General features: G+C 58.0%; 3 protein-coding genes and 1 long non-coding RNA gene across 12 annotated transcripts; 2 read left to right on the top strand and 2 right to left on the bottom strand.

Annotated features, from left to right (window-relative positions):
• Positions 1–185: 185 nt before the first annotated feature.
• TLCD1 (TLC domain containing 1) lies at positions 186–4,190 on the bottom strand. Of its 2 annotated transcripts, XM_045525354.1 has the most exons (6): positions 3,657–4,190; positions 2,700–2,848; positions 1,869–2,118; positions 1,479–1,561; positions 1,302–1,384; positions 186–897 (listed from the first exon to the last, which is right to left on the bottom strand). In XM_045525354.1, the coding sequence occupies exons 3-6, from the start codon at positions 2,060–2,062 to the stop codon at positions 514–516; spliced, it is 744 nt and encodes a 247-aa protein (XP_045381310.1). In that variant the 5' UTR covers positions 2,063–2,118; positions 2,700–2,848; positions 3,657–4,190; the 3' UTR covers positions 186–513. The 2 variants fall into 2 exon arrangements, with proteins under 2 accessions (XP_045381310.1, XP_045381309.1); XM_045525353.1 differs by lacking the exons at positions 2,700–2,848; positions 3,657–4,190 and having other exon boundaries at positions 1,869–2,239.
• Positions 3,574–13,375, top strand: NEK8 (NIMA related kinase 8). 7 transcript variants are annotated; one of them, XM_045525351.1, is made up of 15 exons: positions 4,106–4,427; positions 7,012–7,217; positions 7,466–7,698; positions 7,933–8,064; positions 8,549–8,757; positions 8,903–8,982; positions 9,057–9,238; positions 9,337–9,487; positions 9,887–9,963; positions 10,286–10,403; positions 11,073–11,223; positions 11,452–11,615; positions 11,720–11,878; positions 12,054–12,212; positions 12,607–13,375. In XM_045525351.1, the coding sequence occupies exons 1-15, from the start codon at positions 4,381–4,383 to the stop codon at positions 12,633–12,635; spliced, it is 2,097 nt and encodes a 698-aa protein (XP_045381307.1). In that variant the 5' UTR covers positions 4,106–4,380; the 3' UTR covers positions 12,636–13,375. The 7 variants fall into 7 exon arrangements, with proteins under 7 accessions (XP_045381301.1, XP_045381306.1, XP_045381305.1 ...); XM_045525350.1 differs by having other exon boundaries at positions 4,100–4,427; positions 7,466–8,064; XM_045525349.1 differs by having other exon boundaries at positions 4,100–4,427; positions 7,466–8,064; positions 8,549–8,763.
• Positions 10,659–13,920, bottom strand: LOC123620267. The gene is made up of 2 exons (XR_006728797.1): positions 13,832–13,920; positions 10,659–10,872 (listed from the first exon to the last, which is right to left on the bottom strand). It is a non-coding gene; the product is annotated as an uncharacterized LOC123620267 (long non-coding RNA).
• Positions 13,921–13,973: 53 nt separating this feature from the next.
• TRAF4 (TNF receptor associated factor 4) lies at positions 13,974–20,113 on the top strand. Of its 2 annotated transcripts, XM_045525344.1 has the most exons (7): positions 13,974–14,244; positions 17,233–17,284; positions 17,862–17,966; positions 18,038–18,199; positions 18,288–18,449; positions 18,537–18,692; positions 18,978–20,113. In XM_045525344.1, the coding sequence occupies exons 1-7, from the start codon at positions 14,102–14,104 to the stop codon at positions 19,608–19,610; spliced, it is 1,413 nt and encodes a 470-aa protein (XP_045381300.1). In that variant the 5' UTR covers positions 13,974–14,101; the 3' UTR covers positions 19,611–20,113. The 2 variants fall into 2 exon arrangements, with proteins under 2 accessions (XP_045381300.1, XP_045381299.1); XM_045525343.1 differs by lacking the exons at positions 13,974–14,244; positions 17,233–17,284 and having other exon boundaries at positions 17,380–17,966.
• Positions 20,114–21,613: the final 1,500 nt, after the last annotated feature.

Here is a 21,613-nt window from a genome sequence, read left to right as displayed (position 1 = left end):
TTGTGATAACTCCTGGTGGTAGGAGCTCAGGTATGAGAGACATCTGTGAATCTGACTATGGTTGGTTGCCCTAGGAAAACTACAGCTTGCCTCCAACATAGGAGTAAAAGAACAAGCAGCTTTATAAGAACCACTTTATCCCTGGAAGGGGCTGTGTGTGAAACCAGTGCCCAGAGTTTGTAGGAGAGGAGGGATAAACACAGTTTTCATTAACATCAATTTCAGGGCAGTGTGGGTTGGCTGGCTTTCTGGTAGCACCTTGTCCTCAAACACCCATCTACTATGTCCAACCGGTCTGTTTGCTTCCCTCACCCCTTGCCCAAGAAAGGACAAGGACTTCAGAGGAGTGCTTTCATTAGTGTTTTCAATAGCATGGGTGCAGGCTTTGAAGGTGGAGAGGCTGGCCCCAGAGGATACCCAGGCTTGGGGCTAAGTCCCAGTTTATATGTGAGGCTGTTTCTGTTCTTGGCTGTGTTTGCTGTCCTTGCCAGCAGTCCCAGGCTCTGTGTCTTTTCACTCAGTCAAGAATTTGTCTTTGTGTTGCCGGTTGGGGACACGCTCAGGGCAGAAGTCAGAACGGAGGAGTCGGGAAAAGTAGATGAGGATCATCACGTCCAGCAGGAGGAGGATACCCAGCAGAAAAGTTCCCAGGGTCCTCTGGCCCACATAACGCAAGAAGAAATGGGTGAGGTAGGCCTGAGGGGCCAGGCGGAAGAGAAAGTACATGACCAAGTTGACATACTTGTTGACCCGGTAGAGGAGGAGATCCTGGGCATTGTTGATTTTCATCATCATGCGGAAGGTGAGAAAGATGTTGCTGACCTCCACCAGCAGTGTTAGGACGCCCCCACCAACAAAGCGGCTCCAGAAGATCCCTGAGAAGAAGGCGCCCATGGCCTAGAGGGCGAAGGAAAGAGAACAGAGGTTAGGGAACCCAGATGCCAAAGCTTTCCTGGGAGTTGGTGGGAGAAGCAGACCACATGAATTATGGCTGGAAAATCCCAAATTTCTTCCTTTGGAATTTTTTCATTTTTTTCCAACATGATTAGACTTTGATCCCTGCTCACAGGTTCTGGCTCTGGGTGATATTTCCAGTCTGTTTAAGGAGGTAGTAGGTGAGACCATGGATTGCTGGCCTCAGACCTGTGAACAAGGGTACAAAGACTACCACCCCCCCTCACATGGGAAGTAGTACACAGGTGGAGGGGATTATGAAGAGATGGCCTTCTCCCAGGTTCAGAAAGACTGAGACCACTAGCACCAGCACTAGGCCTGTATCACACTGCCTGCTTCTCACTCACCATGACGTGATGGACAAGGTATTCCCAAGAAGCTCGAGACTGACGACTAACCACGATGTCCACCGTGTCGTGGATGAAATACCCTAGCGGATGGACGGGGGAGGAGGTCATAAAGAGAACTGAACAAGCAGCTTTCTTCTTGTCCCCCAAACTCCCCACTTTCTGGGCAACACCTACCTGCGGAGAAGCAAACAAGCAAATAGCCAGAAAGCGACCATGCCGTCTCAATCTCCACCAGCATCTCGGGGGTCTCCCATACACTGCAAGGGAGGGAAGAGGGGAGGCTCTCTTCATTTCCACACCCCCGGGGACCTTCACTTTCCCCATTACCCCCGTCCCAGGAGAGCCTGGGCTTGCGATATTGCCAGGAACGAGGAGGGGCTTGGCCAAAACCCAGGTGCCTCGTTTCCCAGGTGAGCTCCCCCTCGCCTGAGGCCGCTGCGGCTCCTGGTTGGATAAGATTCCAAACAGGGAATCAGGTGAGAGAGACAGCATGGCCCTCAGCCCGCCGGCGAGCGCCCCGTGCAGGATCCCCTCCCCACTTCATTTCCCCAGTCGCTCACTCACCACAGTAGCGCCCAGGTCCCTGATACAATGGAGTGGGCGAAGGAGACTAGCAGATTGTGCCAGCGCCAGGTGCGTAGAGGGTCGGCGCGCACGTGCGCGGGTAGGGGCAGGCGACAGAGCCCGTGCCGGAGTGCCCGGAAGGTCAGCGTGGCGGCCAGGAGCAGCGGCAGGGCGGGGTGCAGCAGTGGGGGCATGCTGGCCCTTCCTGCTGTCTGTCCGCCCGCCCTCTAGGCCACCTCTCCGGGCTGTTCTGGAAACGGGGATCTGTCTCGTGCCGGTCCACCCCGACCGCCTCTCGCGCCGGCCGCCAGACCCACACAGCATTCGCGAAGCCCTCTAGGCCCCTTCGCTCCTCCCTGCGCTCCCCGTCGGGCCACCGCCCCCGCCCCGCCCCGCCCGCTTGCCCCCGCCCCTCAGGCGCCTTTGCCGCGCGGAGGGCGCGAGCCCCATTTCCCCCGGGCCCCGCCTGACTCCCGCAGACTTCGGGCAGTTTTGGGCAGTCCTGGGGGTGCCGCCGCCAAGGCACCCCTCGCTGGCGCCTCCCGACTGACGACGGAGTCCCCAGCAGCCTTCGCTTGCTCGGCCTCATTAACCAGCGTCCCCACTTTCCCCCGGGCCACCGGCTCCCCAGCCCCGGGCGGGTACCGCGAGAACTCTCTCTCTGCCCTCTACTCCTTTCTGGGCAGGGCTGGGCGGTACCCGTCCCCGCCCTCGTCCCCTAAACCTTGGTACTGGGGAGGGGCCGGGAGCCCCGCCTCCGACAGTGGGCTCCGCCCAGACGCTATTGCTCCTCGGGATCCCTGTCTTCTGTCCAGAGACGGCCGTGTTTACCTGCCTGTCCGCGCCCCGCGTGAGTGGGTGCTTAGGAACTGCTGAGTAACTCATCACCACCTCTCCTCACAGTCCGCTCCTGGGCTCCTGGTGCCGAGCGGCTGTCACAGTCCTCCCTCAGACAGTCCCAGCCCTCCGTGCCTGGTTTCCTGGAGGCCGGGGCGGGGAAGACTGCCTATTTGCCCAGACTGCTGGGGCGACCCTCTCCAGACCAGTGACATGAGGCAGTTGCGACTTCTGGCCACTAGGTGTCAGGCTGTCCTCACTGTGGCACAGGGTCCCCTCCCGCCTCCAAACCAGCAAAGCTGTAGGTTTTGCGGGAAGGAGCAGCTGAGAGCCCATGGGAGAAGTGAAGCGGTGTGGGGATTTGGGGGTAGAGGGAGGCGAGAATGGAAGTTGAGGGGAGGAGAGAGTGGGAGCGAGGGGAAAGGTGCTGCGAGAGGAAGGAAGAAGGTAGAAATGTTAGGCGTGAGGACCCACGGGCCAAGCAATCTGGGTGTTTTCTCTGCCTCCCCAATGGCTCCAAGGTTACACATTAACCCCTTTGGGGCTCCTGAGTCAAGCAAGGCCCCGTTGGTTTCTAGGCGAGAGCACGAGTGCCCCGGGTGAGCTGCTTTCTCCCTCTGTACTTCTCTTTGCTCACAGGGCAGCTTTGTCCGCCAGCGGACACCGGTCTGAGCCAGCTACGGAGGGACCTTCGTGGGGCCCTTCCAGTGGTCATTCCACAGGGGCAGCATTGGGCACCCTTTCGAGGCATAGGGCCAGAAGATAAAACACCCCTTTCCTCATATTCCTCGCCCACTCTGAAATAGGGATGCTAACTCTTAATGAATGATCATACCCCTCCTGCTTACAGCGCTCCCGCAGAGCAGGAGGCGCCAGGGAGAACCTGGAATTAAACTCACTTCCGGTCAAGACCTAGCTAGAAAATAGCCCGTCCTACTAACCAGCCCCTACCTCTAGGCCATCCCGGCCAAACGGCGGTCTCTCCCTCTCTTCCAGCCTTTTTCAGATAGCGGTCCTCCTCCCTCCTATCTTCCCCCAAGGAGATTCTCCCCTAGATTACCCTACTGCGGCGCTGTGAGTGCGGCGGGGGAGCTGAGAGTGCCCACAGGCTGGAGCCCGTGTCATTTCCTCCCTAGGTGAATCAATTTGGACAACTCGGGGTTTCCCCGGCCCCTCCCTAGGCAAACACGAAACTAACCCTGCTCTCGGTTCAGTTTTGGTTACTCATCGTTTACATGCCAGTGAGAATCTGCTTCTTTCTCCTGAAATGGCGTCACTCGTGGGAAAGGGGGGGTCCGATCCTCGCTTCCCACCCTCACCCGGCCTGTGGGGGCAACCCTCGGGAGCAGGCATCCCTCCCGTCTGACGAGTTTGACCAGGGCCGGATCCGAGTGTGGGAAGGAGCCAGTACTGTGCTGGCCACGGGGGGGCGTGTCCTGTTGTTTTGCCCTTTTCCGTAGAGCCTGCGTGGGCGGGTCCCGAGAGGAAAGTGATTGCGCGCCTGAGTGGCCGGCAAGCAGTAAATCCACAAAGACAGACGCGAGACGGGGCCCACGCCCAGCTTTGCTCGCCCCGCCCCGCAAACATCTAGCAGCGCAGGAGGCGAGGCCCTAGGGTGGGCGGGCCCGCGCACGCGCCGCATGGGGGGATTCCGGAAGCGACACCCAGAAACGAGATGGAGAAGTACGAGAGGATCCGAGTGGTGGGGAGAGGTGCCTTCGGGTGAGCCAGGACTCGGGGGGGAGGAAAGTGCTGGGGGACAGGGAAAATGAGGCTCAGCTCTACACCCGACACCGCTGGCCGGCTGGCCCCGCCCCTAGGCGTGAGCGCCGCTCTGGGCAGCCCCGCCCTAGCTTCCGGTCCCAGCGGGGAGACTCCGCCTCTAAGGAGGCCACGCCCCCGGCAAGCCTCGGTGCGCCCGCTGAGCTGTCGGATTCCTCACTCATTCCTTCCACAGGTACTGCGCGGCCGCTCTGCGCGCTGGGCCCTAACCAAACAGGCGTGGTCTTTTCCCTCTTGGAGCTTACAGACTAGGGGCAAATTAAACAGTAAACAAGACATTGTTAAAACAGTCATGAAGTTATTAACAGGCTGCGAGGAAAGAGTACACCACCAGGGAGAATTCTGAGAAGTGAGATTTCAAGCCAAGACTTCAGGAATGAGCACCAGTAGTCTGCAGGTGAAGGAAGAGCTTTGCAGGCAGAGGAAATTGTATATGTGACGTTTCTCACGTGGGAAAGCAGAGTATTCAAGGAACTGAGAAAAACACTAGTTGGAATGTAGTGGACAAGGTAAAAAATGGTATAAAATGTGACTCACGTAGGGCAGGAACCAATTTATGGCTTTGTAAACTGAGGTAAAAGTGTTGAATTCATTTGCCATGTAAGGGGAAGAATTTTTCTTTGTTGTTGAGACGAAGTCTTGCTCTGTCCCCTGCTCTGCCCCCCAGGCTCTGTCCCCCAGGCTAGAGTGCCGTGGCATTAGCCTACGTCACAGCAACCTCAAACTCCTGGGTTCAAGTGGCCCTCCTGCCTCAGCCTCCCAAGTAGCTGGGACTGCAGGCACACACCACCACACCCGGCTAATTTTTTCTATTTTTAGTAGAGGTGGGGTCTCACTCTTGCTGAGGCTGGTCTCAAACTCCTAACCTCTAGCGATCCTCCTGCCTTGGCCTCCCAGAGTGCTAGGATTACAGGTGTGAGTCACCACACCCGGCCGAGGGGAAGAATTTTAAAGCAGAAGAATGGTCTGATAAGATTTGCAGGGGATTTTGGGGTTTTTTTTTTTTTGAGACACAATCTCACTCTGTGGCCCTGGGTAGAGTGCTGTCATGTCTTCATAGCTCACTGCAACCTCAAACTCCTGGGCTTAAGTGATCCTCCTGCCTCAGCCTCCCAGAGTGCTAGGATTACAGGCGTCAGCCACTTCACTGGGCCTTGATTTGCATTTTTTTTTTTTTTTTTGAGACGGAGTCTCACTCTGTTGCTCAGGCTAGAGTGCCATGGTGTCAGCCAAGCTCACAGCAACCTGAAACTCCTGGACTCAAGTGATCCTCCTGCTTCAGCCTCCCAAGTAGCTGGGACTACAGGCGGGAGCCACCACGCCCGGCTTGATTTGCGTTTTTAAAATGTTATTCTGGCTGCTGTGTGGAATTTAGATTTGAGGGTGACAGGAGTGAAAGGACCACTTTGGAGACTAAGTGCAGTATTTTAGTCAAGAAATGAGGGGCCGGGCTCAGACCTGTAATCCTAGCACTCTGGGAGGCTGAGGCAGGAGGATCGCTTGAGGTCAGGAGTTTGAGACCAGCCTGAGCAAGAGTGAGACCCTGTCTCTACTAACAATAGAAAAATTAGCCGGGCATGGTGACACACGCCTGTAATCCCAGCTACTTGGGAGGCTGAGGCAGGAGGATCCCTTGAGCCCAGGAGTCTGAGGTTGCTGTGAGCTAGGCTGACACCACAGCACTCTATCCTGGGCAACAGAGTGGGACTGTTTCAAAAGAAAAAAGAAAAAGAAAAATGATGATGACTTGGGCAAGAGTTATGGCAGATAGCACAGAGAATTAGATGGATTTACAATGCTTTAGAGATAGAAACAGGATTTGCTGATATGTTATTATGAAGTGGAGGAAAGATTCTGGGGATGATTTCCAGGGGTCTGATTTTAGTAACTGGGTGATGGTGGTGTCATTTACTGAGATGGAAGAGACTGAGGTAAGTAGGATCCAGGGGCAGGAATCAAGAGTTTTATTTTGAATTTTATAAAATTTAGGATGCATGTGAGCCATTCGGGTAGGGATACAAAGCAGGTAGTTGGATATGTGAGTCTGGGGTTCAGAGGAGAAGTCTAAATTGAAGATAAAAAATTGAGACAGGCTGGGTACAGTGGTTCACGCCTGTAATCCTACCACTTTGGGAGGCTGAGGTGGGAGATCACTTGAGGCCAGGGGTTCAAGATCAGCCTGGGCAGTAGTGACCCTGTCTCTACAAAAAAAAAAAAAAAAAAAAAAAAACTAGTAAGAGGAGGAGCCTGGATTTGAACCCAGGCAGTTAAGTCCAGACTCTGTGGGGACTTAGAGATCAAGACTAATTGTACCTCATTGTGCCTGTGCTGAAACTAATGTCTCACATGGAGTTTGGAATCAGTTCTCCCTTTTCCCAAGCTCAGCATTCTGTGCACTTGGTTAGATGACCTGTTAGTCTGAGTGCCCATTACCCTCTTCTAAGGAACATCCAGTCACCGGGTCTGCCCTGCCTGATATGTGGCTGAGGCTCAGCTGGTGCCTGTCCCTGTCCTCTGTCTCCAGGATTGTGCACCTGTGCCTGCGAAAGGCTGACCAGAAGCTGGTGATCATCAAGCAGATCCCGGTAGAACAGATGACCAAGGAGGAGCGGCAGGCAGCCCAGAATGAGTGCCAGGTACTCAAGCTGCTCAACCATCCCAATGTCATTGAGTACTACGAGAACTTCCTGGAGGACAAGGCCCTCATGATCGCCATGGAATATGCGCCAGGTGGGCCAACCTCCTTGCAGCAGCCTGGCTACAGGGGGCTCCTACCTCTGAGACAGGCAGACAGATCAGCCAGCTTCCCTCCTTGCAATGGGCTTGGCTGAGGCTCAGAGGTACAGAGTTCTGGCCCCAGTTGTCTGACCCTGGCTGGCCCCTTGCCCTCTCTGGTCCCAGTGCGCTGTTCCATAAAAGGAGAGGGGTTGTCCTAGGAATGAGAAAGCTTGGATCTTGATTAGTTCCTTGGGCCACAGGTGGCACCCTGGCTGAGTTCATCCAAAAGCGTTGTAATTCCCTGCTGGAGGAGGAGACCATCCTGCACTTCTTTGTGCAGATCCTGCTCGCACTGCATCATGTGCACACCCACCTCATTCTGCACCGGGATCTCAAGACCCAGAACATTCTCCTTGACAAACACCGCATGGTTGTCAAGATTGGTGACTTCGGCATCTCCAAGATCCTTAGCAGCAAGAGCAAGGCCTACACGGTGCCTGGGCATGGAGGGGACTTCCAGGGTGCTAGAGGTCTTGAGGGCCAAGGCTATTCTACATCCCTATTTCCTCCCCTGCCCACTAAAAATGTGGTGGCCCCTGCTTGGGTGGTCCTGCAGAAGGAAGTCCCTTGCCATGCTTTGAGAAGAAGCTATCCCCAAATAGGCATGTGGGCAGAGCCTCTGGTCCTCCCTCCCCCCAGGGCTGTGATCTCAGCTTCCCTCCCGCAGGTGGTGGGTACTCCATGCTACATTTCCCCAGAGCTGTGTGAGGGCAAGCCCTACAACCAAAAGAGTGACATCTGGGCCCTGGGCTGTGTCCTCTACGAGCTAGCCAGCCTCAAGAGGGCCTTTGAGGCTGCGGTGAGTGTACGATTGGGAAGTCTCTACTGCCCTCCCCCAGCAACCCTCAGCTCCAACCTCTTCTGGGTTCCTTCTCCATGGCTGAGTCATGTCCCTCCCTCTCCACACCGGTGGATTCCCCAGGGCAGGGCTGTGGCTTTCTCAGACTATGGATTTCTGAGGGTTGGCCTTGGGTTCCCCATTAGACTGAGGGCTACTGAGGGTAGGGCTGTGGCTCTCCCATCAGATTAGGGACGCTCCCAAGAGTAAAGCTTGAGTTTTCCCAGCACCCTGGGTTTTCTGAGGGCACAGCTGCAACTCCACTATCAGACTAGGGAGTCTGGAAAAAAGCAGGGTTTGACTCCTCTATTATTGTGGGAGTCCCCCCATCAGACTGAAGTCACCTGAGAGCAGGGCTGTTACTACCCAGTAGACCAAGGCCTGAGGCTGGAGCTGGGGGTGCTGCCCTCGCCTCCCCAGCACCTCCTACTTGGCACCTTCACAGAACCTGCCAGCGCTGGTACTGAAGATCATGAGCGGCACTTTTGCGCCTATCTCTGACCGGTACAGCCCTGAGCTGCGCCAGCTGGTCCTAAGTCTACTCAGCCTGGAGCCTGCACAGCGGCCACCACTCAGCCACATCATGGCGCAGCCCCTCTGCATCCGCGCCCTCCTCAACCTCCACACCGACGTGGGCAGCGTCCGCATGCGGAGGCCTGTGTCCGAAGTGGGGGGCAGCCCTGGGCGGCAGGGTGGGGGCACCCAGTGGGAGCACAGGAGGCCTGGGGTGAGTCCTCCATTCCTGAGTGTGGGAATGCTGGGGAAGGCCCGGGTCCCGAGAGCCCCATCTGTCCCGCAGGTCGGAGAAGTCCCTGGCCACCGGACCACCCATGGCCCCCGGCAGCACAGGGAGCAGGACCACCAGCGCCCGCTGCAGGGGTAAGTGGGGAAGGTCCCTGCGGAAGCCACACCATTCCCACCACTTTAATAGGCCTGATGCACTGTCCCCGCAGGCGTACCCCGGGGACCTGTGAGGCCCGCCATCCCGCCGCCACTGTCCTCGGTGTATGCCTGGGGCGGCGGGCTGGGCGTCCCCCTACGGCTCCCGATGCTCAACACAGAGGTGGTACAGGTGGCAGCCGGGCGCACGCAGAAGGCCGGCGTCACGCGCTCTGGGCGCCTCATCCTGTGGGAAGTGAGCAGGCTGAGGTGCACCTGGACAGGAAGGGGGGGTCCAAAACAGGGTTGGATGCTCAGGCCCCGCCCACTCCCTCCTCCCCGTCCCCTCTGCAGGCCCCTCCCCTCGGCGCCGGTGGGGGCCCGCTCCTCCCGGGGGCGGTGGAGCAGCCACAGCCCCAGTTCGTCTCGCGTTTCCTGGAGGGCCAGTCAGGCGTGACCATCAAGCACGTGGCCTGCGGGGACCTTTTCACCGCCTGCCTGACCGGTGAGCCCGTCACGGGACTGTCTTATGGGGACCCACTACAAGAAGGCCCCACAGAGCAACTTCCCTCACTTCAAACTGCTCACTTAATTCAGGCCTCTAGCTACCAGTTGAGTTATCGTTTCTGCCTAACTGTTGAGGAGATTTACTACTGCCATCTCCTTTACCCGACACCACAGGCCTGGCAAGCTATTAATAGTAACTATCCCCATTGGACAGATGGGGAAAGTAAGGCTCAGATAGGCTGTCACTTGTCCAAAGTCACACACTTGGGAAGAGAAATCCCACCCTTCCTGCCCTAGCCCCCAATTTTATCTTGCTGCTGCAACCCATGGTGGACTGAGCTATCTGGAAAAAGAATCTAACTTCTCTCCTTTCTATCCTTACCGTCCTCTTCCTCAGACCGAGGCATCATCATGACCTTTGGCAGTGGCAGCAACGGGTGCCTAGGCCACGGCAGCCTCACTGACATTAGCCAGGTGGGTATCCCATGTACCCTGGGAAGGGGGGATGGCAGGGAGCCCACATCTGAGAGCTGACTTTAGGTTAGGGGCAGGGCAGTCCCCAGCAGCCACAGGTCCCTCTAGCTCCCAGGTTGTACCTGCTCTGGGCCACATCAGGGAAGTACACAAAGACTGGGGTTCCCCAACTGTTGCCCACCTGGCAGTGGGTGTGGCTGGAGTTAAAGCCATCTCATGAGAACTTGCAGCCTCCAATTTTGTCCCTGCAGGGGGTGTTGAGGCCAGGCAGCTAGTCCCAGACACCTTGCCCAGTCTCACCTTGCTTCCTCCCCGTCTCTAGCCCACCATTGTGGAGGCCCTGCTGGGCTATGAGATGGTGCAGGTGGCCTGTGGGGCCTCTCACGTGCTGGCCCTGTCCACTGAGCGAGAACTGTTTGCCTGGGGCCGTGGAGATGGCGGTAAGCTCCTCCTCCTTGCTCCAGCCCTTCAGCTCCATCTCACAGCATCCTCAGCCATGATGTGTCCCCCTTCATACCCACCTTCCACCCAGTGGCCCATTCTCTCCTCCCTCTTTACTCCTCAATTCTATTTGAATGAATTCAACAAACTCTTATCACACACCCACTATGTGCCTACTCTGTGCTGGGTGCTGAGATGAGATGAACAAGATGTGGCTTCTTTCAGGTGTTTACAACATAATGAGGGAGATTTCGTTCATCCAGCGACATTTACTGAGGCCCTGTCTGAGTCAGGCATCAGGCTGGGCACTGAAACTAGAGATGACATGGGTAGGTGCCTGTCCTCCTGGAGGACTCAGTCTAGTTGGGGGAGAGATGATGGCACAGCGCCAGCATGCTAGAGGATGGACAGCATCAGGGCTACAGCCGAGGCTTCGGAGGTATGGGAACTCAAGAACAGCAGCATCACCTGGAGGAGACAATGGTGGTGTCTGAACAGGGCTTTAAAGGAAGAGGAGGAATTTGACCAGCAGAGGGGCCTAGGAAAGGCATTTCAGGCTGAGAAAACAGCCTTCACTCATGCTGTTTCCTCCTCTTGATGGGCCCTCCTCATCCTGGCATCATTACCCCTAAAACTCAAACTAACCCCATCCCGGTTTCTTCTTGTAGGCAGGCTGGGACTAGGCACCAGGGAATCCCACAGCTGCCCCCAGCAAGTGCCCATGCCCCCAGGACAGGAAGCCCAGCGGGTTGTATGTGGCATCGACTCCTCCATGATCCTCACTGTGCCCGGCCGAGCCCTGGCCTGTGGGAGCAACAGGTGAATAGGTGCCTCAGGATGACTAGCTGTCCCCTTGCCCTCCATGACTGCTAGTGCTCCACCCATCATTGCCTATCTCCCACCAAAGACCTGAACTGAGGCGGGTACAGGGTGCTGCTCAGTTCAACCCAGGGTGGGATCTGTCTCCTGGTACACCAGCTCCTGCCCAGATAGGTTGGGACAGGGCAGACTATACATGTTGGATCTGGCTTCTGACTCTGCCCTCAGGTTCAACAAGTTGGGCCTGGACGACCTCTCCCTGGGCGAGGAGCCTGTCCCGCACCAGCAAGTGGAGGAGGCCCTGAGCTTCACACCACTAGGCTCTGCACCCCTGGACCGGGAGCCCCTGCTGAGTGTGGACCTGGGCACTGCTCATTCAGCTGCTGTGACTGGTGAGTAGGCCTTGGGCCCAGGAGGCCAGAGGGAGACTCACCTGGCCGCTTTGGCACCTCCACTGCAGCAGCCTTCCTTTCCTTGCTTCTTCCCTCCCCCACAGTCTCCGGTGACTGCTACACTTTTGGCAGCAATCAGCACGGGCAGTTGGGCACCAGTGCTCGCCGGGGCAGCCGGGCACCCTGTCAGGTTCAAGGCCTCGAGGGTATCAAGATGGCAATGGTGGCCTGTGGGGATGCCTTCACTGTAGCCATCGGGGCAGGTGAGGCTGGGCACGCATGGTGGGGGGACAAAGCCATGGGCAGTGGGGGGTTAATGCACTCAGGGCCACTGGACTCAGCAACCTCCTGTGGGGGCCATTCTGGCAGGCTGGGAGTAAACCTACTTGCTTAGGCTGTGCCCTGTCCCACTTCCCTCTGTGGGATTCTCTCTGGCAGAGGGTGAAGTGTACTCTTGGGGCAAAGGGGCCCGAGGTCGACTGGGAAGGAAGGATGAGGATGCTGGACTCCCCCGGCCAGTGCAGCTGGAGGAGACACACCCTTACACAGTGACTTCCGTGTCCTGTTGCCATGGAAACACTCTCCTGGCTGTTCGCCGTGAGTTATAACTTTTCCCACCTCACTTCACCAGAGCTGACCCAGCTGAGTCCTGCCTACACTCCCTTCCCCCGAGTTCAAGTTCACAGTCCGAATCACCAAAGGCATCTTTAGCCCCCAGATGAAAAAAAGCAGAAGCTGCGGGGTAGAACTCTGAGCTTCCTGCCTGGGGTGGGCAAGGGTGGGTGGGTGCTTCCTGAAGGGCTGCCTCCACTGCTCCTCAGGGCTTGAATGCATTCTTTCTCCTCCTGCCCCCTGTCTACTTGACTTTGAGCCTCTATTTCTGGCCTGGCAGGTCTAGAATCCAGAGCCCAGTGGGGGTGGAGGTGGGTGATGCTTGCTGGAGGCACTGCCCTCTGGGAGACTGCAGGGGTTTCTCTTTGGTACCCTCCAGCACTCACAGATGAGCCGGTCCCCCCCTGAGGCACCTGGATACACCTCTGGACCACCCTGATATTGCTTCTCTGAATGTTCTGAAAAGTTGAGGTGGCTGAAGCATGATGGTCCCCACCAGCTCCATGGATTGTGTCATCAATGGGGTATAAGGGCCAGTGAAAGCCCTGCTCTGCTTTTGGTTCTGGATATGGAAACCTCAACCCACTCTGTTTCTGTAACACCCCTTTTCCCTTCCTACTGCCTCTTCCCTTAAGTCAGTGTCCCCATGGTCTAGCCTGGCTAGAGCTGGAAGCCAGACCTAGCCTTTGCAAACAGGGTGGTCTCCAGAGCCTTGGCACAAACGGGCTGAAGGCAGCTGTGGCTCCACCCAGAGCCTGCCCTTTGCCCCAGCCCAGTTAGAAAATAAGTCCCTGGTGCCTACCAGGACTGGCTCCGAGCTTTGGAGCAGGGCAAGCCGGGGCCTGCCTGGACTGGCCATTAGGCCTGCCTAGCTTCTGCACAGCCTGGGGCAGGGAGGTCCCAGGGAGTGCTGCCACTCTGCCCACCCCTTTACCCCGAGGCAGGGATTTGTACTGTGTCTTTTATCCTCACTTCCCCAGGAGAGAGCAGGGGCCACTAAGTGTCTACAGCAGAGAGGAATCTGGCTGAAGGTCGCCCCTCACCCCATGCCTTTCCCCAGAACCAGGCTGAGGGAAAGTGTAACTGAGGGGACCTGACCAGTTTCCCAGAGGACTGGCAGTAACGCCAATAAAAATATGAGCTGCCTGCCTGGAGTGTGGTCTCTTCAGGGGTGGGGGTGGCGGCCAGACACGCCAGGACTGGGCTGGGCCCGACCTCGGTTACAGAGCTGCAACCAAGGGAGGAATGTAGGTGCAGCCCGAGGCTGGGGCCGAGGTTCCTTTGGCCCAGTGCCCAGCCCGGCCTCCTCGCCCCAGCCGGACTCCCCGGATCTGGTTGCCAGGCTTCGGCTGCCTAGCACCTAGAAGCTGGGGCCCCGGGTCCCTGGGCGGCACGTGGCTCCCGAGACCGAGCTGCTGACTCCGGAGAAGCAAACCTTTGTGGAGCGCCGCGGCGCGTCCCCTTTTCCGACGCGCCCTCCCTGGGTGATCTCCGCCACACCCCAGCGCCGGGGCCCCCAGCTCTGGGTAGAAGTGGAGCCACGATTTCTCTCCCCAAGGGGAAAAAGAAGCCCCTGCTTCCGGGAATGGGCTAGCCAGACTCACTTTCGCGGCCCCGGGACCGTCTGGCCGCATCCGGACCCCAACGCCGAGAGCTCGCGGGGTGGGCGTGGAGCCCGGCGGCCGGCACTAGGACCGCGAGGCCGCGGCTCCGCCCCCTCTTCCGGCGGGAGGGCTCGCGAGCCGGGCCCTGGCCGCGGCCGCCAGTCGGCGCCGCCCGGAGCCGGGAGCGCGGCCGGAGCTAGGCGCGGGCTGTGGGGCCGCCGCGTGCCCGGCCCCGCTCGCCCGTGCCCGCCGCTCGCCCGCCCGCCCGCCATGCCCGGCTTCGACTACAAGTTCCTGGAGAAGCCCAAGCGACGGCTGCTGTGCCCGCTGTGCGGGAAGCCCATGCGCGAGCCCGTGCAGGTTTCTACCTGCGGCCACCGCTTCTGCGACACCTGCCTGCAGGAGTTCCTCAGGTGCGGGTCGGGGGTGGCAGGAGACGGCAGGTGGTGGTGGGGGGGACACCGCATGGGGAGGGGCTAAAGCCCGAGGCACGGCGTGCCTTTGTCTGCGCCGCGACCCCATGACCTCAGGGGCGCCCACCGTGACGTCAAGGGGAGGGGTGACGTCAGCCCCGAGGGAGTACCCGTGCACTGATCCGTAGGGTCCCAGGTCCTGCCTGCCGCGCCCCAGGTGGGCACAACGCGATGCCTTCCCGCGGGGCGGGGTTGGGAAAGAGGCCCTTTCCGACCCGCGGCCGGCCCTTCCCCCTCACCTGAGCGCTAGAGCAACCTCATCCTTGAACTTTGAATCCTTCGGGGAAGAGGACAAAACCCTCTCCCGCGCGGCACTTCAAACCTCCAGAGTTTTCACCCATCCAACCTCCTCTGCGTCTTCGAACGTTTCGAGAACGGCAGCTATTGTCCTCCCATTTCACAGATGATGAAATGAGATTCAAAGAAAGGCTGCGACTGACCCAGGGTCACACAATTACTTGAAGGCTTAACTGGGATTTAAGTCCAGGCTGCTTGTGGTCACACAATAGAGGGACGACTGTGACGGTACACCCCTCCCCTGAAGCAGGACTCCTTTAGGCGGCTCTCCCCTCTCCCGGGATCTAGAGTAAGGCGGGTGGTCAGTACATCGTTCAGGAGGGGGTCGCACGCTCGTTGATACGGAGCACCCCCTGCCCTCTCAGGACCCTAGGTCACCACTTGGCTCTTGGGCATCCATCAGGTTTCAGGGTGCCCTGTGGTGTCTTGTGTCTCCTGCCCACGCGGGTTACTGCTCAGGCCCGCGCGTGCGGAGGCAGGATGAGGGAGCCGCCACTCCTGGGGAGGTCGTGCCCCCAGAGCAGGGGGAAGGCTGGGTCAGCACTGTCAGGAGGCTGTTGGCTCTGCTAGGAGATCGAGGGGCCCCGGCAGGGAGAGCATCTCGGGGGCTCTTGCCTGCAGTGCTCCCTCCCTCCTTCTGTCCTCGGCAGCCCGAGCTGGCGGAAATCTCAGCAGGCCCTTTGTTTTCTGTTCCCCACAGCCTGGGCCGGCTCCTGCCCTCACATATGCTCCTGCACAAGCTGCTGTGGGGACCCCTCCTCCCTTTCCCTCACCCTCCTCCCTCCTCCCTGCAGTGTACACACTGACTCCCCTACAGACACACAGTCCCATTGTCTCCTCCAGGGCTCTTCCCCAGCCCTCTGGTTTCCAGATGAGGCCAGCTGAGCCACTCCCCCCACCCCAGCTGACCCACCCTGACTGCCTTGGGGAAGGAGTGAGGGAGGGGGTTGTGAGGCTCGTTTCCCTCCACCGCCTCCTGGCCCCCTCTCTGCAGCTTCTGCCCCTCCCCCTCCCGGAAATCCCCTCTTCCTCTCCCATGGCCCCCTCCCCCCATCCTGCCTTCTTCCCTGGGCCTCCACTGCACAGCCAGGAGCAGCCTCTGCCCCTGCCCCAGTGCCTGGGCTACACTGCCCGGGCCCCTGGGGTGGTTGGGCTGGCTCTGCCCCTCACCATCACCCCCAACCCTACAAGCAAGGGTGTCCCATAGCCATGGCTGAACCTTTTTCCTGGCTGGGCCCCAAGCTGCAGGCTTAGTTTCTGTCTGAAGCCTAGGGACTTGCCTGAGTCCCCTCCCTGTCTCCAAAACCACTAAGTCAGCACATTCCTGAAGCAGCCAAGTGGACCCCCGCCCCCTTGGCCCACCCCTCTCTCCCCACTCCTACGAGGGCTATTACTCAGGTTGATCCAGGAAGGCTGGTTGCTCTTTGGGCACAGGCACACCCCTTCAGTGCCTGGGCATGTATTGTCCTTGACATTGGTGGCATGGCCAGTAGTAGTGGGGTTGGGGAAGGAGGTGGGTGCTAGAAATCCCTTGGGCACCTGGGGCATGGGCTACCCAGGCACTGGAAAGTCCCTTCAGAACAGGGCTACCATGTGGCCTTCGCTTCCGCCTTGAACCCTACCTGCCTCCCACCTACCTGACTCAGACCTGCCAGGAATGCCGTGCCCAAGGGCCTTCAGTCCTGCTAGTTGAGCCCTTGCCTTGTCTGAGCCATGCTGGCATGTGTGACTGGTCCTAGCTGGGGTCAGCAAGGGCATGCTGGCAGGAGGAAGCATGCCTACAGGCTCCTTGGCTGCTAACAGTCAGGTGGGGATTGGTGCAGAAGGAGGGCAGCTGGCGTGGTGGGCAGGGTCAACAAGCTTCAGAAACCTACTAAGCAGTGACCAGAGTCTTGCCTGTGCTTGCCTGGACACTTTTTCTTGCCCCAGCCTCTCTTCTGTGTGTTGTATGGTGTAGTAGAGCCTGGCTGAGCTGTGGAATCAGACAGACATATCCAGATGCTGCTTCACCTCCGAGCCTCTGTTCTCTCACCTGTAAAATGGGGACATGCTGGCCCTTCCTAGAGGCTTGTCAGGAGTGTAAACAGTGCCAGGGAGCATGCCTTTTCTCCTCTTTCCTTTAGGAGACACACCCTCAAAGGAGGAGGGGAGGGATAGGGTTAGGTGGCCCCAAGCTGACCTTTGCCCTGGGTCTTGGCAGGGCACCTTTCTGGGGGCTGGGCAGCCCTGGCACTTAATCTTAGCCCTTCCTTGTTCCCCTCCCCATCCGCTTTCAGCCCAGCCAATGAAAACCAACTGGGGGGGAGGGGTAGCCAGGCAGCCTGTTTCTTTCCCAGTCCAGCTGCCATCCTGGGGGGGAGGGGATGCCAGCTGCCACCTGTTGGCCAAGTGCTGTCTGAGGCAGCTGTCTGCTACACTGGGCCCAGAACTCCCCTTTCCAGGACAGGGGCTGGGATCTTCTGGGATTCTGGGGAAGTGGGTCCCCTTAGGCCTCTGCTTGGCCTTTTGTCTCAGCTGGTGCCAGTTGGGAACCGGTCTGGTGAGGGAGGGAGGCTGCTCTGATTGAGGGGGTGGGGCCCCATACTCCTTCCCCTAATGGGAAGCCTTGACCCTGCCCCTCCCCCCTTTCAGTGAAGGAGTCTTCAAATGCCCTGAGGACCAACTTCCTCTGGACTATGCCAAGGTGAGTCCACATTGCCAGGAAGAGGCACAGGCTGTTGCCCTTGGTGGAGGCTGGAGTTGCTGGCAGCCAGCGGGCTCAGGGCCAATGTCAACCCAGAGCCTTGGGATCATGGGCCCCCACAAAGGTAGCCTGTTCCCTCCCACCAGGCCAGTTTGCAAACGGAGGCCCATGTTTGCCCTGGAGGGCAGGCACGATGCCCAGCCTGTGTGGGGGTACACAGAGCTGCTCTGTGCCCACAAGAAGTGCTCCCTCCCCTTCCGGTGGCAAGCCAGACCTGTGGCTGAGGGCCAGGACCCCTCCACCAGGGGGAAGGAAACAGAGCATTGAGGGACAGCCTGGGACTGAGCAGGCTGATTGGCTGCCTCTCCAAAGGGAGTGTCATGTGCAGGCATGTTGGGATCTAGCATCAGAGCAGTTACCACCTGCTGTGCCCTTCATCACTGGACACAGAGGGGCAAACAGCCTAAGAGGCTGTTACTGGCACTTACGTAGAGCCAGCCCAACAAGGGGTGGGGGTGGGAGTTGGGGACTGCAGCAGGCTCTGACCCTGGCCAGTTCCCTGCATCGCTGCCCCCAGATCTACCCAGACCCGGAGCTGGAAGTACAGGTACTGGGCCTGCCTATCCGCTGCATCCACAGCGAGGAGGGTTGCCGCTGGAGTGGGCAACTTCGTCATCTACAGGTGAGGCTCTGACGTGAGGGGCTGGGACTTCTCCTCCCCTGGCAGGCACTAACTGTAGCCCTTCCCACCAGGGCCACCTGAATACCTGCAGCTTCAACGTAGTCCCTTGCCCCAATCGCTGCCCCGCCAAGCTGAGCCGCCGTGATCTGCCTGCACACTTGCAGCATGACTGTCCCAAGCGGCGCCTCAAGTGCGAGTTTTGCGGCTGTGACTTCAGTGGGGAGGCCTATGAGGTGGGTGGGGCCTGGCTGAGGGTAGGAGGCGGTGGGGCACCCGATAGCCCACGCATCCCTTAACTCAGCACCTCTGGCATTTCCACAGAGCCACGAGGGTATGTGCCCCCAAGAGAGTGTGTACTGTGAGAACAAATGTGGTGCCCGCATGATGCGGCGGCTGCTGGCCCAGCATGCCACTTCTGAGTGCCCCAAGCGCACCCAGCCTTGCACTTACTGCACTAAGGAGTTCGTCTTTGACACCATCCAGGTGAGGCCCTTCCTGAGCTGTGGGCTACAGAGCAGGTGACAGGGAGTCAGGCTATTGACTGCTGTCTCTCTGCCTTTGCGGCCCCAGAGCCACCAGTACCAGTGCCCAAGGCTGCCTGTTCCCTGCCCCAACCAGTGTGGTGTGGGCACCGTGGCTCGGGAGGACCTGCCAGGCCATCTGAAGGACAGCTGTAGCACTGCCCTGGTGCTATGCCCATTCAAAGACTCTGGCTGCAAACACAGGGTGAGCTGCACTTTCCCCTTCCTGTCAGCCCTTTCTTTTGCCCTTTAAGCCCTAGATGGAAGCTAGGCTTCCTGATGCCACTTAGGCCTTGGTGGTCCCTGCTATGCTGCTCTGAAGCCCTCAGTCCTTCCCCTTGCTGGCCAGCTCCAGCCTCCTCCTGCACCCTGTCTCCCTCATTCAGAGTTGGGTGCCTGTTACCCCATACCCACTCCTGTCCTCTCTTCCGAGTCTTCTCCTACTGATATCTCTCTTCCCTTCCCTCATGGCCTGGGGCTTTGCCAACAGTGCCCTAAGCTGGCAATGGCGCGGCACGTGGAGGAGAGTGTGAAGCCACATCTGGCCATGATGTGTGCCCTGGTGAGCCGGCAACGGCAGGAGCTGCAGGAGCTGCGGCGAGAGCTGGAGGAGCTGTCAGTGGGCAGCGATGGCGTGCTCATCTGGAAGATTGGCAGCTATGGGCGACGGCTACAGGAGGCGAAGGCCAAGCCCAACCTCGAGTGCTTCAGCCCAGCCTTCTACACACACAAGTATGGTTACAAGCTGCAGGTGTCTGCGTTCCTCAATGGCAATGGCAGTGGCGAGGGCACACATCTTTCACTCTACATTCGAGTGCTGCCAGGTGCCTTTGACAATCTCCTTGAGTGGCCCTTTGCCCGCCGAGTCACCTTCTCCCTGCTGGATCAGAGCGACCCTGGGCTGGCTAAACCACAGCATGTCACTGAGACCTTCCACCCCGACCCAAACTGGAAGAATTTCCAAAAGCCTGGCACTTGGCGGGGCTCCCTGGATGAGAGTTCTCTGGGCTTTGGCTACCCCAAGTTCATCTCCCACCAGGACATCCGAAAGCGAAACTATGTGCGGGATGATGCTGTCTTCATCAAAGCCTCTGTTGAACTGCCCCGGAAGATCCTCACTTGAGTGCAGGCGGGGCTTGGGGGGAAGGGGGATGGGACATGACCTCAGTCAGGCACTGGCTGAACCTGGAGAAGGGGCCGGACCCCCATCAGCTGCTTCTGCTGCCTAGGTTCTATTGCCCCATTCTCCCTCTGCCCCACCGCCCTCCACCCCCAGGTGCCTCCAATTGGTGCTTCAGCCCTGGCCCCTGGGGGGAGCAGGTCTCGGGGTCAAGGGCTGGAAACAAATGATCCCAGGGCCTGTCTCCCCTCCTGGGCAGGGCAGACATGCCTCGGTGCCAGCCACATCCTACCTGGACTGAGGTGCCTGCTCAGGTGCTATCTCCCAAGAGCCATAGGAGTGGGGAGTTGGGAATGGGGGAGGAGTAGTTAAAAATCTGTCTTGAGATCTGGTTTCTTTTCCCCTTTTCCCCAGCTGTGCCCCCTCTGGTTATTTATTTCCTTAGTGCCAGGAGGGCACAGCGAGGGAGCCCTGATTTTTAATAAATCTTGAATTGTATTTATTAACTTGGTTCCAGCCTGCCTCGTCTGGATTGGTTAGGGCTTTGGGAGGCTGAGCCCAACAGAAGGCAAACGACCAGTCAGAGAAGGGCTGCTGCCACTCTGGCCCACGATCCAGCTGACCCTGCTGGGTCGCCCTCATGTGTGTGACTGGGGAACTGCATCAGGCTTTGTGTGGAAGACAGTTGCCTGCCTCTGCCCTCTGGTGATTAGATGGGGGCGGTACATGGCCTGCCTGGACATTTTACGAGGCTGGAGTCCCTGGTCTGTACCCACGGTGCCTATGCCCTAGCCAGGTCTTTCTGGGACTAATGATAATAGCTACCAGCACTGCTAAGCACTTTATGTGCATTTTTTTCACTTAATACAGCAGGTGAAGTAGCTTTTATCACAATAATAAAAGGACCTATCTTAGTGGGCTGTAGTGAAGAGTTAGAGACCATGCATGTTCCTGGCCCAGAATAAATGCTATAGGAATGTTACTTGACCCCAGCCCACACCCAGGGACAGCTGAGCAAAGGGGCTTTCAGAATGTACAAGGCACTTGGCTTTTCTCATCCATATCTCATTTCCTTTTTATATGGGAGTGCTTGTGAGTATCCGTATTTAGTCACTAAAATGGGAACAGAGGAGTGAATTAACTTATGACAGTGATCTTTCAGCTGGGTCAGAGAAAGGCCTGGATTCTATTTTAAAAGCTCCAGCAATCTCTAGATGTGTAGCTTCCTCTAATTTTGGCAATAGATCTGGGTTTGGGTCCTTGCTGTACTTGCTTCTGGCATGGGGCATCAGGACGCGCACAGTGAAATGAAGCCTGCTTACCCAGATTTGCTGTAAAGATTAAATGAACTGGCAGCTTATGGACAGCTGATAACACCCAGATTCCTGGAGGTGGTGCACCCCTTCCCCCATACAAAAAAAAAAAAATTAGAAAATAAGACATGGGCCCCATAGCAGATAAGCTATCTTGGTACAGTGATGCCTGGAAACTGGTAGGGAAAACCATGGGCAGAGGAAATGCCTCTAGGCAACAGGCAGGCCACCCTTCCGGCATCTCAAAGGACACTAGACACCTGGATCAAACCCTGCCTCCCTCTGCTGCCAGGACACTGTCATGGCATGATTCCGGGGGATAGTCACAGACTGGATGGACTGGATGGTGCCTCCCAGAGTTGTATGCAACCATAGGGCCTTACAATCTACCTCATACTCGGGCAGCTTGGCAGGCCTGGCCTTCATTCCGGTACCAGTCATAATTACTTTGTGGAAGTCAGGCCGGGTTCTGTATCAAAGTGTGAGCTGGACTCCCCAAGCACTTACCTCGGCCCAGGAATCATTCACTCTGAAGGCAGAGCTGGGCTCACCTGTCTACTCTAGCTCTGTGACCTGAGGCCGACTGTAGGTCTTCCCTGACACAGGCAGAAGAGGGCTTGCTTTCACAGCCGCAGCATGAGGCACAAAGGAGGAGAAGCACTTTCACAAAAGGGCACCCCACAAAAAGGCATG

This window comes from Lemur catta, chromosome 15 (assembly GCF_020740605.2).
Source record: "Lemur catta isolate mLemCat1 chromosome 15, mLemCat1.pri, whole genome shotgun sequence".
Classification (NCBI taxonomy): Eukaryota; Metazoa; Chordata; class Mammalia; order Primates; family Lemuridae; genus Lemur; species Lemur catta.
Note: the sequence above shows the minus strand (reverse complement) of the source record. Positions and strands in the feature narration are given on the sequence as shown.

Bases quoted from the DNA above. Each gene is read 5' to 3' on its own strand.
- TRAF4 (XM_045525343.1), top strand. From the start codon at position 17,478: ATGCCCAGCCTGTGTGGGGGTACACAGAGCTGCTCTGTGCCCACAAGA. The intron at 17,967-18,037 runs GTGAGGCTCTGA...CCTTCCCACCAG, and splicing joins GGCAACTTCGTCATCTACAG to GGCCACCTGAATACCTGCAG. The intron at 18,693-18,977 runs GTGAGCTGCACT...CTTTGCCAACAG, and splicing joins ACTCTGGCTGCAAACACAGG to TGCCCTAAGCTGGCAATGGC.
- TLCD1 (XM_045525354.1), bottom strand. From the start codon at position 2,062: ATGCCCCCACTGCTGCACCCCGCCCTGCCGCTGCTCCTGGCCGCCACG. The intron at 1,562-1,868 runs GTGAGTGAGCGA...CCTCCCTTGCAG, and splicing joins GGGACCTGGGCGCTACTGTG to TGTATGGGAGACCCCCGAGA. The intron at 898-1,301 runs GTGAGTGAGAAG...TTCGCCCTCTAG, and splicing joins ACCTTGTCCATCACGTCATG to GCCATGGGCGCCTTCTTCTC.
- NEK8 (XM_045525345.1), top strand. From the start codon at position 4,381: ATGGAGAAGTACGAGAGGATCCGAGTGGTGGGGAGAGGTGCCTTCGG. The intron at 9,488-9,886 runs GTGAGCCCGTCA...CCTCTTCCTCAG, and splicing joins TTTCACCGCCTGCCTGACCG to ACCGAGGCATCATCATGACC. The intron at 12,213-12,606 runs GTGAGTTATAAC...GGTACCCTCCAG, and splicing joins CACTCTCCTGGCTGTTCGCC to CACTCACAGATGAGCCGGTC.